The sequence below is a fragment of the Drosophila persimilis genome, unplaced genomic scaffold (genome assembly GCF_003286085.1).
Source record: "Drosophila persimilis strain 14011-0111.01,24,50 unplaced genomic scaffold, DperRS2 tig00000124-arrow-pilon, whole genome shotgun sequence".
Classification (NCBI taxonomy): Eukaryota; Metazoa; Arthropoda; class Insecta; order Diptera; family Drosophilidae; genus Drosophila; species Drosophila persimilis.
The window spans coordinates 449134-463414 of record NW_020825294.1 but is presented as its reverse complement, the minus strand read 5'-3'; the positions used below and the strand labels follow the sequence as shown (position 1 = coordinate 463414).

At 46.0% G+C, this 14281-nt stretch overlaps 4 protein-coding genes and 1 pseudogene across 7 annotated transcripts; all 5 read left to right on the top strand.

The window, feature by feature from the left end:
• The first annotated feature begins 345 nt into the window (after positions 1-345).
• LOC6593441 lies at positions 346-3211 on the top strand. Its single transcript, XM_002019161.2, has 3 exons — positions 346-1265; positions 1328-1628; positions 1691-3211. Exons 1-3 carry the CDS (start codon positions 781-783, stop codon positions 2945-2947), a joined length of 2043 nt encoding a protein of 680 aa, XP_002019197.2. The 5' UTR covers positions 346-780; the 3' UTR covers positions 2948-3211.
• Positions 3212-3308: 97 nt separating this feature from the next.
• Positions 3309-5603, top strand: LOC6593442. Its single transcript, XM_026987218.1, has 3 exons — positions 3309-3520; positions 3599-3755; positions 3818-5603. Exons 2-3 carry the CDS (start codon positions 3673-3675, stop codon positions 5475-5477), a joined length of 1743 nt encoding a protein of 580 aa, XP_026843019.1. The 5' UTR covers positions 3309-3520; positions 3599-3672; the 3' UTR covers positions 5478-5603.
• Positions 5604-6115: 512 nt separating this feature from the next.
• Positions 6116-12425, top strand: LOC113565390. 4 transcript variants are annotated; one of them, XM_026987214.1, is made up of 3 exons: positions 6116-6733; positions 6797-7216; positions 11186-12425. In XM_026987214.1, exons 1-3 carry the CDS (start codon positions 6129-6131, stop codon positions 12381-12383), a joined length of 2223 nt encoding a protein of 740 aa, XP_026843015.1. In that variant the 5' UTR covers positions 6116-6128; the 3' UTR covers positions 12384-12425. The 4 variants fall into 4 exon arrangements, with proteins under 4 accessions (XP_026843015.1, XP_026843014.1, XP_026843016.1 ...); XM_026987213.1 differs by having other exon boundaries at positions 6797-7257; positions 11227-12425; XM_026987215.1 differs by having other exon boundaries at positions 6797-7723; positions 11693-12425.
• LOC6593443 lies at positions 8503-9450 on the top strand (annotated as a pseudogene).
• Positions 12426-12643: 218 nt separating the features above from the next.
• Positions 12644-14275, top strand: LOC6593444. Its single transcript, XM_026987297.1, has one exon. The coding sequence runs from the start codon at positions 12644-12646 to the stop codon at positions 14273-14275; it is 1632 nt and encodes a 543-aa protein (XP_026843098.1).
• The last annotated feature ends 6 nt before the right edge of the window (positions 14276-14281 follow it).

Below are 14281 nucleotides of genomic sequence, written 5' to 3'. Positions count from 1 at the left end.
TTTATGTGGATAGCAACCACATAGACCGGCGTTATTAAACTGTGAGGGAGCCCCTCATTCCCCTTTGTTTCCTTCTTGTTACGGAAAAGTTTCTTGAATACGAAGTGAATTCCCGCACCTGTAACTTTGTTTCATCTGATGCCAAGCGTCAAAATTATTACTCATAATATTCTCTTTCCATCCGTTTTCCTTGTAATCAGTCGAGATATCTCCAAGTCATAATGGGCGCTTCTGAGCGTACAATTGATTTTCTTCGCTTAAAGTACTAAGGAAAACATAGGAAAAACGCCTCAACAGACTGTAATATCAGTCAAGTGTAGTATTGGAAATGGTGCGGTTTACGTTGAACGCCATGAAAAGGTGTCTTTGCTGTTTATTGCTCATAATCATTAAAATATCCCTATGTGGATCAGTGCCACACATTCTTGGAATCTTTAAGTCCACTGAAAATGTTGTAAAATTCTTTGGTCAAGTTTTATTTCTCTGAGTACTGCCCAAAAAACAATCTGCAAAGTAACTTTTGCCCAGAGCTACCGAAAGCTAGCTACATGCCTCTTAAGTTCTCTTCTTTTACCAGTAATAGCTTCGAATGTTACAATTATGGAAAGTGGCAGATAAAATGGTCGAACGCCACTTGAACGTGCACTCAACAGGTTAGGAAATTACTGAATACCTACGCATTCAGCGCAGGTCATGGCATTGCTTCCCAATATGTGATAACAGAGCGTATTCGGGTATTCGGGTATATGTTACAGAGTGTCTTCGTTTTTTTTGGGGACAATGGGAAGTCTTCAGTTGAGTTTTCTTTGTGGTCGATGGCACAACATGGATTCGCGCTTTCGTGCCGCACACCCCCTATACAAATGGTTCTTCGGGTTCTGCCTACTTTTGCTGATCTTCGTGTTTTCCAATCGTTTTCCAAATGAATTACCGAATGCACAAAATGCGAATACAGTTTCCCTTCTATCGCGAATCGTTAATGCTACTCTCACACCACAAAAATACTTTGTGAAAACGGCCCAGTGTCATATACCCTTTGTAAACCCGTTCAACGACGAAGTCATGAAAATATACAAGCCTCAGACCTTTGTGGTCTGCTCGAATGAAAGTGACCTTGTCACATCCGCATACGACTCCCAGCGGCAGCGATATGTGTTGCATATCAATCAACAGGTCGCTCAGGAGCTGCTCAACTTTACGGATGCGGAGTACAACTGTTTCTATGAGGAAATCAGCTACGGCCAGCACGTAGACACCTACGACAAGTAATACAAGATGGGATCCGATTTGTATGATGCAAATTACAGTCTCTTTTCCATCCGTGCAGACTCAAGGCAGATAAATACTTCACTGACGGCTATGTGGTGCCCAAACATGTGGAGGGGATGCTGCTGGAGTGCCAGACGGCGGAAGAGCCCCACAAAGTGCTGCAGCGGGATGCTCTCATATTCATACAGTATCAGCCAGAGGAGCCCACACCCAAGAAGAGGGCGTCAGTGCCCCGAAAGCCTAGCGTTATAATGTACGGCATTGATTCGTTGTCACGCATAAATCTACGACGCACGATGCCAAAGGTATACAAGTTCCTGAAGGGCACAGGATGGTATGAGATGCAGGGATACAATAAGGTTAGAATGGCCTATCACCCTTTATTCGCAGTCTGTGCTGACACCCGAGCTCTCTCTTTCAGGTGGCCGACAATTCGTTTCCCAATCTGTTTGCAATTCTCAGTGGCTATTCACCGGATACGGCAAAGTCCCAGATCTGCGACACGGACCAATCCGGCTGCTTCGAGGAGATGTCAATGATATGGCACTACTTCAAGAACGCCAGCTACTTGACGGCCTACGCTGAGGATGAGAGTGGATCGAATACGTTCAACTATTTGAAGCCCGGATTCACCGAAAAACCTACTGATTACTACTTTCGACCCTTTCTGCGGGCACTGGAGGAAGAGACAGAGGTTAAACGCCTGCCCGGTCAGTTCATGAGGTACTGCATGGGGCGCCGCTTGGCAAATCGTTATATCTACGATTATTGCCGGCAGTTCATGCAGCGATATGTCAAGGAGCGACCCATTTGGGGCATGTTCTGGACCAATCACTACAGTCATGACGATCCCTTTATGCCCTCAGCCATGCAGAACAAGGTACTTACCGATCTGACCAACTATAGAATGGACGGGGCCTTCGATCATACTATAATGATATTCTTTGCCGATCATGGAACAAGGTTCGGCAAGTTGAGAGACCTAAACTCGGGTTTCCTGGAGTCGCGTTTGCCAATGATGTTCATTTACCTGCCTCCTTGGTTTCGTGAAGAGTACCCGAGCTACGCTCGTGCCCTGGAGATCAATCAGAATCGATTGAGTTCGAACTTTGACCTACACAATACGCTAAAGCATGTCATTGAGATTGGTGGTGGCATACCGGGTATGCCTGAATTGCCCAAATCCTATGACTGCCCCACCTGCCAGTCGCTGTTTTACCCACTGCCCGAGGACCGGACTTGTGCCCAGGCGGCCATCGATGAGCATTGGTGTACGTGTGAGCCCTATCGAACCATCTCCCATCTGGGTTGGGCTGATCGCATAGCCGAGAGTGTGATCCCCCGCATGAATGAGTATTTCGTGGAAAAGAATCTCACCCACCTGTGCAGCAATCTGTCACTTAGCTATGTCCACAACACGAACATAAAAACGGGGCTGGACATCAGCTGGCACGATGAGCTGCCCGAACTGAAGGAGGCCGTCTACCGCACAAAGTTCAAGGTGCAACAGAACAGCGCAGACTTCGAGGCAACGGTCGTCTTCAACAATGTCACCGAAACGGCCGAGGTGAATGTGGAGACAATCAGTCGTACGAATTCCTATAAGGAAGATTCGACCTGCATTGAAGATAAAATAGCTAAATTATATTGTATATGCTTTAGCGACCTCAAACCATAGACTTAATAATCTCGACTAATATTAAATGTTATTATCAACTTAGATAGAATATAAAAGAAGATATAAATGTTGTCAAAACGTTGGAGAACATTATTACGCGCGCCTTCCAGGCTTGAAGCGCGAAACGACCGATGGGTGCAGCCGTATGACGCCGTTTGGAAAGAGTTTTCTATCTGACAGGTTTCTTCAAACTCTCGGATTTGATTGTAGTAACATTGCTCAGAAAAAAGTGTGCTTCGATTGATCCTGCAATTGTACAGATAAATACACAAATTAATACAAGTACAAACCAAATTATGTTTGGATTCAATTTGAAACGCAAAGTCGTGCTTTGTGTCATCATCTTGATGGTGGTCTTTATATTTGTAAATCATAATGGAGAGCTCAAACCAGACTCGCCACAAAGCAAACTATCAAGGAAACCAAATCTGGAGCCAATTACTTTACACAACAAATCAGTGATAAAAAATGTGCAACCAGCAACCGTTTTGGATCCACAAAAAATCAACATCCAAACGATAGAGAAAACACCAATAAGTGTTGCGGAAAATTTCTTTGTGTTTAGTCCCAAGTGTAAGATACCCTATGTCGATCCACTATCGGAAGATTTCTTGAACTTGTCGGTCCCTTATCCTTATAAAACCTGCACAGAGGATCCGGACCTTTTTAGCGTTCTCTATCACCGCAAAACGAAGCACTACATATTGCACTTGAATAAAGAAGTGATGAATACACGTTTTTCCAACATTTCGAATTATGCTTGTTTTTATTTTGAGACTATGGCTGGCACCAACGATTCATATGCCGTGTGAGTACTTTGTACACCAGTAGTAAGTGGAAGTGTTTTACCCTGAATGATCTCTTTTATAGTGCCCGTCGTGCTGAACTCTTCGAAAACGACTTTATTGTTCCGCACCATTTTCTGGGATTGGTTGTGCAGTGCAATGATCTCGACAACAACTCTCGTGTGCTGCAGGCCGATGCTTTTTCCTTTGTCCAGCATCCGGTGGATCGTAACGAGACGAGCGATGCCTGGCGCGGCACAAACTATCCCAGTGTCTTTCTCTTTGGCATCGACACCATGTCCCGAATGAACTTCCACCGAACGATGCCGCTCACCTCGAAATTCGTCCGTCATAGTGGCTGGTATGAGATGGAGGGCTATAACAAAGTGGCAGACAACACTTTGCCCAATCTGCTGGCCGTGCTGACGGGTCGCAGCGCCAAGAACTGGTCAAAGGGTTGTAACCTGAAGACTGCGGGTTGCTTTAACTACATTACGTATTTGTGGGACCACTTTCACAATGCCGGCTACCTCACTGCGTATGCGGAGGATCTGTCCTCCATATCCACATTCAACTATTTGAAGTCGGGCTTTGTACGGAAGCCGGTCGACTTCTATCTGCGTCCCTTCGTGACGATACTCGAGCATGTCCTCAAATCGGTGGAGTGGATTGGCTGTAAATACTGCCTGGGCCGGAGGCACAGCTTCAGCTATGTGTTTGACTATGCCAAGCAGCTAATCCAGCGCTTTGTCCATGAGACACCGAAGCCACTGTTCGGTTTTTTCTGGACGAGTAGTTTCACCCACGACGATCACAGCGGGGGCGCAAATCTGGACGCGATCTATGTCAAGTACTTGGAGGAGTTCAAGGAGTATGGATTATTCGACAGGGCCATTGTCATTTTGTTCAGCGACCACGGCGCAAGGTATGGGTATTTGGCGAATCATCCTTCTGGCTTCCTCGAGGAGCGTCTGCCTATGCTGCACATCTATCTGCCGCCCTGGTACCGTCGCCGCTATCCGCAGGTAGCGCGTGCCCTTCGTCTGAACAGGAATCGTCTTACCTCCAGCTATGATCTGCATCTGGGCATCAGACACATTTTGGAGCAGATTCGTCCTGGAATTGACTTTATAAGTTCCTATTCTTGTATTAATTGCCGATCCCTCCTTCGAGTGGTGCCCAAAAACAGAGGTTGCTCCGATGCCAATATTCCCATTCATTGGTGCGCCTGCGAAACCTATGTCCCCGTGGCCACCACTGGCTTGGCTTTGAAATTGGCCCAAGTGATTGTCTATCGAATGAACCAGTTCTTGGCGAAACTGAATCTGGATGCGGACTGTGAGACATTGTACCTTCGCAAATTGCTAAAAGCAAGCCGCCAGCTGCACTTTGATGACGTTGGTGTCGAAATTGCCCCGCCCAATGGCATGGAGATATATAAATTGGAATTCACGACCTCACCGAATAATGGGAAATTTCGATCTCTTGTCCGTAGTAAATTCAACGCGGAGCACGTATCTCTTGACTTGGATGAGATAAGTCGATTGAACTCCTACCGCAACGAATCTTATTGTGCAGAGGATATACTGGCCAAGAAACTATGTGTTTGCCTCAAAAAGACATATTCCGATGACGAACATACAAAAATAAGGAGAGTCAGATATGGCTGGCTGAAGGAGCAAGACGACGAATATGATGAATCGAATGATGTTCCTTCGAACGTTAATCTTAAACTTAATGTATAAATATCTCAATAAACTGGAGTAGTTTCCAAGCCTTACCCAGGATTTTTCGAAGTGGTCCCGAATTTTTCTTCGTAATACATTGGCATGCTGTAAATAATGGATTTAATCTATTTGATTGCTTTTAAATAATTTGTGGCGTAGTATTTTGAATCGAATCGCTTTTTGCTACCAATGTGGATTCTGCGAATGTCAGTAAATACTACTATAGCAATATATACCATACATTTTGTGATACATATGTATGTATCTAAAACGTTCTGATTTCCTTCGCTGTTGAAATGTTTTTTTAAGTTTCTGTTAACTAAGACTTATAAACTGAAAATATAGTCTGTTCCGAAATTTGTCAACCTCTACAGCTTAAGTTTTTGGCCAGGGCACTTTTAGCTTTATCAAGACGAAGTTGGCATGTGATGCTGTGAGAGAAATAATTGAGAATCATAAATACATACATATATGAATTTGATTCCGAAATAAAACAGTAATCGACGGTATGGTTGTTTAAAGGCAACAACAACTGGTCATGATGACATTTTTTTTTTTTTTGTACAATTGACGAAAACTAGCCTCCAAATATTTCCAAAATCATAGCAGCCCTGCACTCAACCATCAGCTGTAGAAAACTCACTTTAATTTCACATGGAACGGGAAAAAATGTGGCACAGACGTAGATCCTTTTTCAAACCAAAGAGGTGCACAATTATATTCTTTAGCCTACTATTGATTTTTATATGGGTCAATCATTCTAATCGCGATGATGATGCCGGTGGACCGGTTCCTGACGCCATAGAGAGGCCCTCCCTATCTCGGTCGGAGCGATTGTATCAGCTGGCCAAACAGGAGCACTTGAAGGATCGGCAGTACCACATGTTGAAGGCGGAGAAGGACCGAACGTTCGTCGACACGTCTCGAGGATACGATACCACCACCGCTATTGATGTCGACTTCCTGGAAAACCGAAATCCAAAGATGACAGCCAAGCCGGCAAGCCGTTACTTTGTATATAGCCAAAAGTGCAAGATGCCCTATGCAGATCCCTTCTCCAGCGAAGCCCTCTCTGTCTTCACTCCAGCTAAACTGAAGACCTGCACGAATGAGTCGGATCTGATTACGCTGAGCTTCGATCGAAATCTACAAAAGTACAAGATACATGTGAATTCCCAGGTACTTATCGGCCTCGCGCCGGACGTCAGTGACCTAAAATGCAGCTATCAAGAGGTGACCCACGGTCGAAATGTTACCGGAAAGTTCTATAGTATGTAAGTCCGTAAAATTCATGGAATGATTGATAGAATTTTTATTTAATGAACCTCTTTACGCAGTCTTCAGCAACCTGTCGACATCACACCGGATATGCCTCTCGACAAGAATATGAATGGAATTATAACCGAGTGCCATGATGAAAAGAACCCGTCGAGAATCATTCAGAAGGATGCCTTTCCCCTCGTGCAGGTGGTCAACCAGACATCCCGGACTGGGTCGCATCCAGTGGATATACAGCCCAGCGTCATTATGCTGGGCCTGGACACCATGTCGCGGATGAACTTTAGGCGCACCATGCCACGGACGGCCGAATTTGTGCGAAAGTTGGGCTGGTTCGAGCTGGAGGGCTACAACAAAGTAGCGGACAACACGTATCCAAATCTCTGCACTGTTTTGGCTGGTGGCACGCCAGAGGAACTGAAGAAAATCTGTTCATTTTCTTACGCTGAAGACCAGGATTCGTGTCCATGGATATGGAGGGATTACAAGAAAGCAGGCTACTCGACGGCATATGGCGAAGATATAGTTGAGGATTCCGTCTTCTCGGTGCACGATTCTGGCTTTCGCCATGAGCCAACTGACTTTTATCTGCGCCCTCTTCTGATGGGCTTAACTCACTCGATGCGCACCTATAGGAGATTTGGCTACGACTATTGTTTGGGTCGACGAATAACCGTCTCGTATTTGTACGACTTCTGCATGCAGTTCGCGCAACGATTTATCGAGGAGTTAGAGCAACCAGCCTTCGGTTTCTTCTGGAGCTGTACTTTTACCCACGACTATCATCACGGAGCTTCCAGTTTGGATGGCATATTCATGGACTACCTAGAGCTACTCGAAACGCGTCAGGTCTTTGAGAAATCCATCGTGATATTGCTCAGCGATCACGGCGAGCGGTTTGGTGAACTCGTCGAATTGTCAGATGGGTTTCTGGAGGAACGTTTGCCCATGCTGCACATCTATTTGCCCCCCTGGTTCCGCAAAACATATAATAGGTTTGCCCAGTCGCTGTATTTGAACCGCAACCGCCTCTCGTCTCCCTACGATCTCCACAATACGCTGCGGCACATTCTGCAGCTGAATGCATCGACCTCTGATCAACTTCCTCCGCTGACAAATTGCCCCACCAGTCAATCTCTTCTGCACACATTGCCACGGGAACGCAGCTGCAAGGATGCCTGCATCGGAGATCACTGGTGTACCTGCAACGAATTCATGGCCATTAAGCTTAACGGAGACGCATACAACATAGTCAAACTGACGCTGTTCTACATCAATCGTTGGTTGGTTTTGAATCAATATAACCAAAAATGCGATCGCCTGTGTCTTGAGGATCTGGACTATGCGGAGCGGAAGGTGCTAAACGAGGATAATGGTCAGGAGTCCTTATACGGTACTATTAGCATATATCGTCTGCGCTTTCACACCAACCCGCCTTCTGGTCGCTTTGAGGCCACTGTGCGCTACGACAACAATCGGAAGCGATTGTCTGACTTCAATATAGACGATGTCAGTCGCTTGAACAGATATCACAACGATTCGCTCTGCATCGAGGATAAAATTGCCAAAAAGTTCTGCTTCTGCAGAGGAACCTTTGATCCAGATTGGACAAATCAGTAGAAGAAAAGACCAATGACATCACATCGAATAAATTAATGATAATGATTAATTAACGATTTATGACCAATTACCTTAATCACATATCTGCTGTATAGATAGTTTTTGTTTTGTTTTCAAAATTTTAAAGAAGCTCGAAACGTTAAAAGTTTTTACTCGAGAACACAGTAGTAGGCTTGGCCTGGCATCTCTCTTCCGCAGTAGTCACTGACTGGAACTTTTAACTAAACAATAGTTAAAGTCATATTCAACGAACACGAGTTGATTGAACGAACACAACTGATTTATAAGCAGCTCAAAACGAGGGACTGCCAATATAACAATATATTGTACATTTGAAAAGAAACCAAAATGAGTAATTCATCTTGGCTCGACTTGGACTTAATAAATTCCTTCACTCCAGTCGAGTGTGGCACCACCATCATGGCTGCCGAGTTTGACGGTGGCGTGGTGCTGGGTGCTGATTCCCGCACCACCGCTGGGGGCCATGTGGCCAATCGAATCACGGACAAAGTGACTCGGATCACGGATAACGTCTACTGCTGCCGCAGTGGCTCTGCGGCGGACACCCAGGAGCTCTCTGAGGTGGTCTCGAATTTGATGTGGCATCGCGAGATGCACACGGGGGAGAAGACCCTAGTGCGCGACGTGGCCGCGGAGTTCCGGGACAAGTGCTACAACGGTCGCAAATACCTGTATGCCGGCATCATTGTGGGTGGCTGGGACGATCTGCACGGGGCCCAGGTGTACAACATTGCGCTGGGCGGCATGATGATGCGCGAACAGTTGAGCTATGGCGGATCTGGATCCATATACATTAGTGGCATGCTCCGGGACGGCTACCGTCCGAACATGGAGAAAGAGGAGTTGGTGCTGCTTTTCAGGTCGGCCCTCAAACAGGCCATCCATCACGATTCCTTCTCCGGGGGAGTATCGCGCATCGCGATCATCACCAAGGAAGGCATCGAGCGACGGGTGTACTACAACACCAGCACTGGCAAGGCTCAGGCCACAGGCACTGATGTCCTCTTGGGCTGTGGCGAGACCAAGAAGCCGCGCAAGTCTTAAAAATAATTAATAATACTTATTTTTTGAATAAAATCGTAATCTGATTACTTAAGGCTAAAACAAAGTTAATCGTAAAAATGTGTCAGTTCGCTTATGGGAAATTTCGATAGCGAATATGTTATGGTTCGAAACATTCGGAACGTTCGAATAAAGAACTGTCGAATAGAACAGTGAAACTCACGCTTCCTTGACGGAGGGCCACCATCAAGGTCTTTTCTTTATTGACATTTTCGGCGCAACTGCTTGAAATAAACGTATCTTCTTCATGTGTGCTTTTGCTGCGATACCATACTTTTATAGTCCATAATGCCATAATTAAGCAATTTTGAGAGAAAGTTTGTTATCAGAGTTCAGAAGCCAATTAATTTTTAATTTTTCGGTCTTTAATCATAGTATATGGTGAATGAAACGTTAATCTTTTGTGCAGTGGAACTCATAGACATTTGAAAGCAGCATGTTGGTTTAATATTGTTCCATGCATGAACGGTCCTGGAACTGAGTGTATGAATGCTGCATAAATCTTGTATTTCAAATGATCATTTCAAAGCGGAACCAATTTTTAGTATTTTAGGCTACGAAATCACAGCAGCCCTTTGCATACCAATCACTGGCAATACCCACTTAATTTCAATTTTACACGAAGGAGCTAACATGAGACGTAAATTAATTTTGAAAATAAAAAAATACAGTATCATATTCTTTGCTATCCTATTGGTTTTCATATGGGCCAATCATGTCAATCGCGACAAGGATTATAATGATGGCGCTGGACCGCTTCCTCATGGCAAGGATCAGGCATCATCAACTGGTAACAATACGCCTACCATATCCCGCTCGGAGAGACTGTACGAGCTGGCCAAGCTGCAGCACTTGAAGAATCGAGAGTACTACAAATTGAAGGAGCAGAGGGCGCGAACGTCCACCACTAAACCCACGACAAGAAACTTTGAAACCACACGTGGTGCTGATGATATGCAGTATGGAAAGCCAAGGAAGACAGCCAAACCCGCGAACCGGTACTTTGTGTATAGCCAAAAGTGCAAGATTCCCTATGCGGATCCCTTCTCCAGTGAAGCTCTCGCTGTATTCACTCCAGCTAAACTGAGGACCTGCACCAACGAGTCGGATCTGATTACGCTGAGCTTCGATCGAAATCTACAGAAGTACAAGATCCAGGTAAATGGCAAGGCGCTTGCCGCAATGGCCTCGGATGTAACTGAACTAAGTTGCAGCTATCAGGAGGTGATACGCGGTCAAAATGCCACCGGCGAGTTCTTTAGTGTGTAAGAAACATTTATTTCTGACTGATTGATTACTGTTTAAAATAACCTTTTCTGTCAAAGCCTTCTGCCACCAGTCGACATCACACAGAACATGGCACTGGATAAGAATATCAGTGGAATTATAGCCGAGTGCCATGATGAAAGGGACGAGTCCAGAATCATTCAGAAGGATGCCTTTCCCCTCGTGCAGGTGGTCAACCAGACATCCCGGACTGGGTCGCATCCAGTGGATATACAGCCCAGCGTCATTATGCTGGGCCTGGACACCATGTCGCGGATGAACTTTAGGCGCACCATGCCACGGACGGCCGAATATGTGGGAAAGTTGGGTTGGTTCGAGCTGGAGGGCTACAACAAAGTGGCGGACAACACGTTCCCAAATCTCTGTGTTGTTATGGCCGGTGGCAAACCGAAAGAATTAGAAAAGGTCTGCGAATTGTCACGCCATGGGCGGATGGATTCGTGTCCATGGATATGGAGGGATTACAAGAAAGCAGGCTACTCGACGGCATATGGCGAAGATATACTACAGTTCGGCGTCTTTATTGGGCAAAATAAGGGCTTTCTTGAAGTGCCAACTGACTTTTATCTGCGCCCTCTTCTGATGGGTCTAACTCAATCGATGCGCATCTTCAGAAGATTTGGCTACGACTATTGTTTGGGTCGACGAATAACCGTCTCGTATTTGTATGACTTCTGCATGCAGTTTGCGCAACGATTTATCGAGGAGTTAGAGCAACCAGCCTTCGGTTTCTTCTGGAGCTGCACTTTCACCCACGACTATCATTTCGGAGCTTCCAGTTTGGATAGCTTATTCAGAGACTACCTAAAGAAACTTGAGACACATCAGGTCTTTGAGAAATCCATCGTGATACTGTTCAGCGATCACGGCGACGGATCTGGTGATCTCGCCGCACTGTCCGACGGGTTTCTGGAGGAACGTTTGCCCATGCTGCACATCTATTTGCCCCCCTGGTTCCGCAAAACATATCCTAAGTATGCTGAATCCCTTCTTCTTAACCGCAACCGCCTCTCGTCTCCCTACGATCTCCACAATACGCTGCGGCACATTCTGCAGCTGAATGCATCGACCTCTGATCAACTTCCTCCGCTGACAAATTGCCCCACCAGTCAATCTCTTTTGCACACATTGCCACGGGAACGCAGCTGCAAGGATGCCTGCATTGGAGATCACTTCTGTTCCTGCAACGAATTCATAGCCGTTAGGCTCAACGGAGACGCATACAACATAGTCAAACTGACGCTGTATTATATCAATCGTTGGATGATACTGCACCATTTCAATAGACACTGCGATCGGCTGGTCCTTGAGGAACTGGACAATGCCGAGAGGAAGCTGCTTGGGGTGGATAATGACAAGGAGACCTTGTACGGGACCATTATGATTTATCGTTTGCGCTTTCATACCTATCCATCTGGGGGTCGCTTTGAGGCCACGGTACGCTATCACAGTGAACTCGATACTTTGGTTGACTTCGATATAGGAGATGTGAGTCGCTTGAACAGATATCACAACGATTCGCTCTGCATCAAGGATAAAATTGCCAAAAAGTTCTGCTTCTGCTTTAAAGATGGAGTCAGCAAACCCGAATGGCAGAGGATGATAATAAATTTTGACCAACAAATTACAAAAGAATCTGGTAAATTACGAATCTAATCAATGTTCCGGCCAAATAAATGTGACAATTTCATCAGTTGAGCTAATATGGTTTTTAGACTTGGTGTTTAGTTTAAATGGATATTATTGTAGTTCGGTTGTCGCTTCTTGTACTCGTACTCGTTGTAACGTCATCTGGGCTTGTGTACAAGTGCCACGACACTCTGCAGATTGGGGGGAAGCTTAGCATACAGAAACTGCTCGATCAGAATATCGAAAATGCAGCGGAAAAGTTTGACGTTTACACTAAAAACTGTAAGATGCCACAGCTAAAGGTATTCTCATTGGAGATTTGTCGACTTCGCTCTAGACACCGGCACCGTACCTCTGAAAGTTGTGGAGCAAAACGTCCTCGTCTGATTGGGTCCCAATGGAACTCATACCACCAGCAATATCAACTTAGTATTCAGAAAGAAGTGGCATCTCTACTGTTGGGTGACGAAAGGCCTATCGTCGAGTGCTCTTTCAGGGTCATTGAATGGCTTAAGCTGCGAACAGCATTGCTGTTCAAGGACCAGCTTTTGGTGCCCAAGGATGTAAAGAGCATGGTGTTGCAGTGTGGTTTACGGGCCAATCGAACTTACGCCATGAACCCCCGACGGGTGTACGAGGGCTTGTCGTTTGTACAGCCAAAGAAGGGGATACCACTGATGGCCCATCGCCAGCCCAGTGTTCTTGTCTTGGGCATTGATTCCATGTCGCGAGGCAATCTGCGACGTGTCCTGCCCAAAGTTAGCGACTTTCTCGGTGGCAGGCATTGGCACGAAATGCGAGGCTTCAACACAGTGGGGGACAACAATCTTACGAACGCAGATAGTTTGTCGTTCGTGTGGAAGGACTTTAAGAGTGCCGGCTACGTGACTGCAATGTCTGAAGACAGTCCGGAGATCGGCAGGTTCCAGAGTCCACCCGTCGACCATTATCTTCGGCCTTTGCCTATGCCCAAACTCAGCCGCTGTCAACGTAAACGAAGCAGCATGGAACATACCCTGGATTACTGCACTCAGCTGATCGAACGATATGTGAAGGACACTAAGCCGTTCTTTGGATTCTTCTGGACGAATTTGTTTTGGTCCGAAAGCTATGCCGAACCGTTGGAAAATGATGAGGAGGTGTATGACTATCTGAACAGGTTCGAGGCATTGGGACTCTACGAAGAGGCCATTGTAGTTGTCCTCAGTGATCATGGGAAGCAGTTTGGAAATCTGATTCACCTTCGCGATGGTCATTTGGAGGAACGTCAGCCCATGCTGTTCATATCACTGCCAAAATGGTTCCGGCAACGCCATCCAGGGTTTGTCAATGCCTTGCAGTTGAATAGCCATCGCTTGTGCTCTCCCTACGATCTCCAACTGACTTTGAAACATATATCCTCGCTACAGGGCGCGCACGAGACTGTACTTGCGAGTCCCCCGTCATGTCCTCGCTGTCAGAGTCTGTTCTATCCGCTGCCAGAGATTCGAACTTGCTCAGAGGCGGGCATCGGGCCACATTGGTGCTCCTGCGATGCGTATAGACCGCTGCCACTGAGCGACAATATTCAGACCATGGCACACTTTGTGGTTCAACGAATTAATCAATTTTTAACCGATCTCAGTCTAACGAATCGGTGTAGTAAGCTCCGTTTGTCTGGCATTAGACGGGCCCAGAGGAAAGAGAGATCCCCGCATGACGATCCCAATGTGTGCCACTATCGAATTAAACTGGAAGCCCTGCCCAATACGGTGGTATTTGAGGCCACCGTGAGCTATAACGAGCTGACGCATCTGATGGATACGGACATCAATACGGATATCAGTAGACAAAATTCTTTTGATCGGGATGGCAGTTGCATTCAGCACAAAAAGGCGCAGAAGTTTTGTGTGTGCCACAACAGGATAACTACTAATTAGATCCTA

Coding starts and splice junctions, on each gene's coding strand:
- LOC6593441 (XM_002019161.2), top strand. CDS start 781: ATGGGAAGTCTTCAGTTGAGTTTTCTTTGTGGTCGATGGCACAACATG. Junction 1,266..1,327: donor CACGTAGACACCTACGACAA/GTAATACAAGAT, acceptor CCATCCGTGCAG/ACTCAAGGCAGATAAATACT. Junction 1,629..1,690: donor AGATGCAGGGATACAATAAG/GTTAGAATGGCC, acceptor TCTCTCTTTCAG/GTGGCCGACAATTCGTTTCC.
- LOC6593442 (XM_026987218.1), top strand. CDS start 3,673: ATGAATACACGTTTTTCCAACATTTCGAATTATGCTTGTTTTTATTTT. Junction 3,756..3,817: donor ACCAACGATTCATATGCCGT/GTGAGTACTTTG, acceptor TCTCTTTTATAG/TGCCCGTCGTGCTGAACTCT.
- LOC113565390 (XM_026987214.1), top strand. CDS start 6,129: ATGTGGCACAGACGTAGATCCTTTTTCAAACCAAAGAGGTGCACAATT. Junction 6,734..6,796: donor ACCGGAAAGTTCTATAGTAT/GTAAGTCCGTAA, acceptor CTCTTTACGCAG/TCTTCAGCAACCTGTCGACA. Junction 7,217..11,185: donor TCGTGTCCATGGATATGGAG/GGATTACAAGAA, acceptor ATGGATATGGAG/GGATTACAAGAAAGCAGGCT.
- LOC6593444 (XM_026987297.1), top strand. CDS start 12,644: ATGCCACAGCTAAAGGTATTCTCATTGGAGATTTGTCGACTTCGCTCT.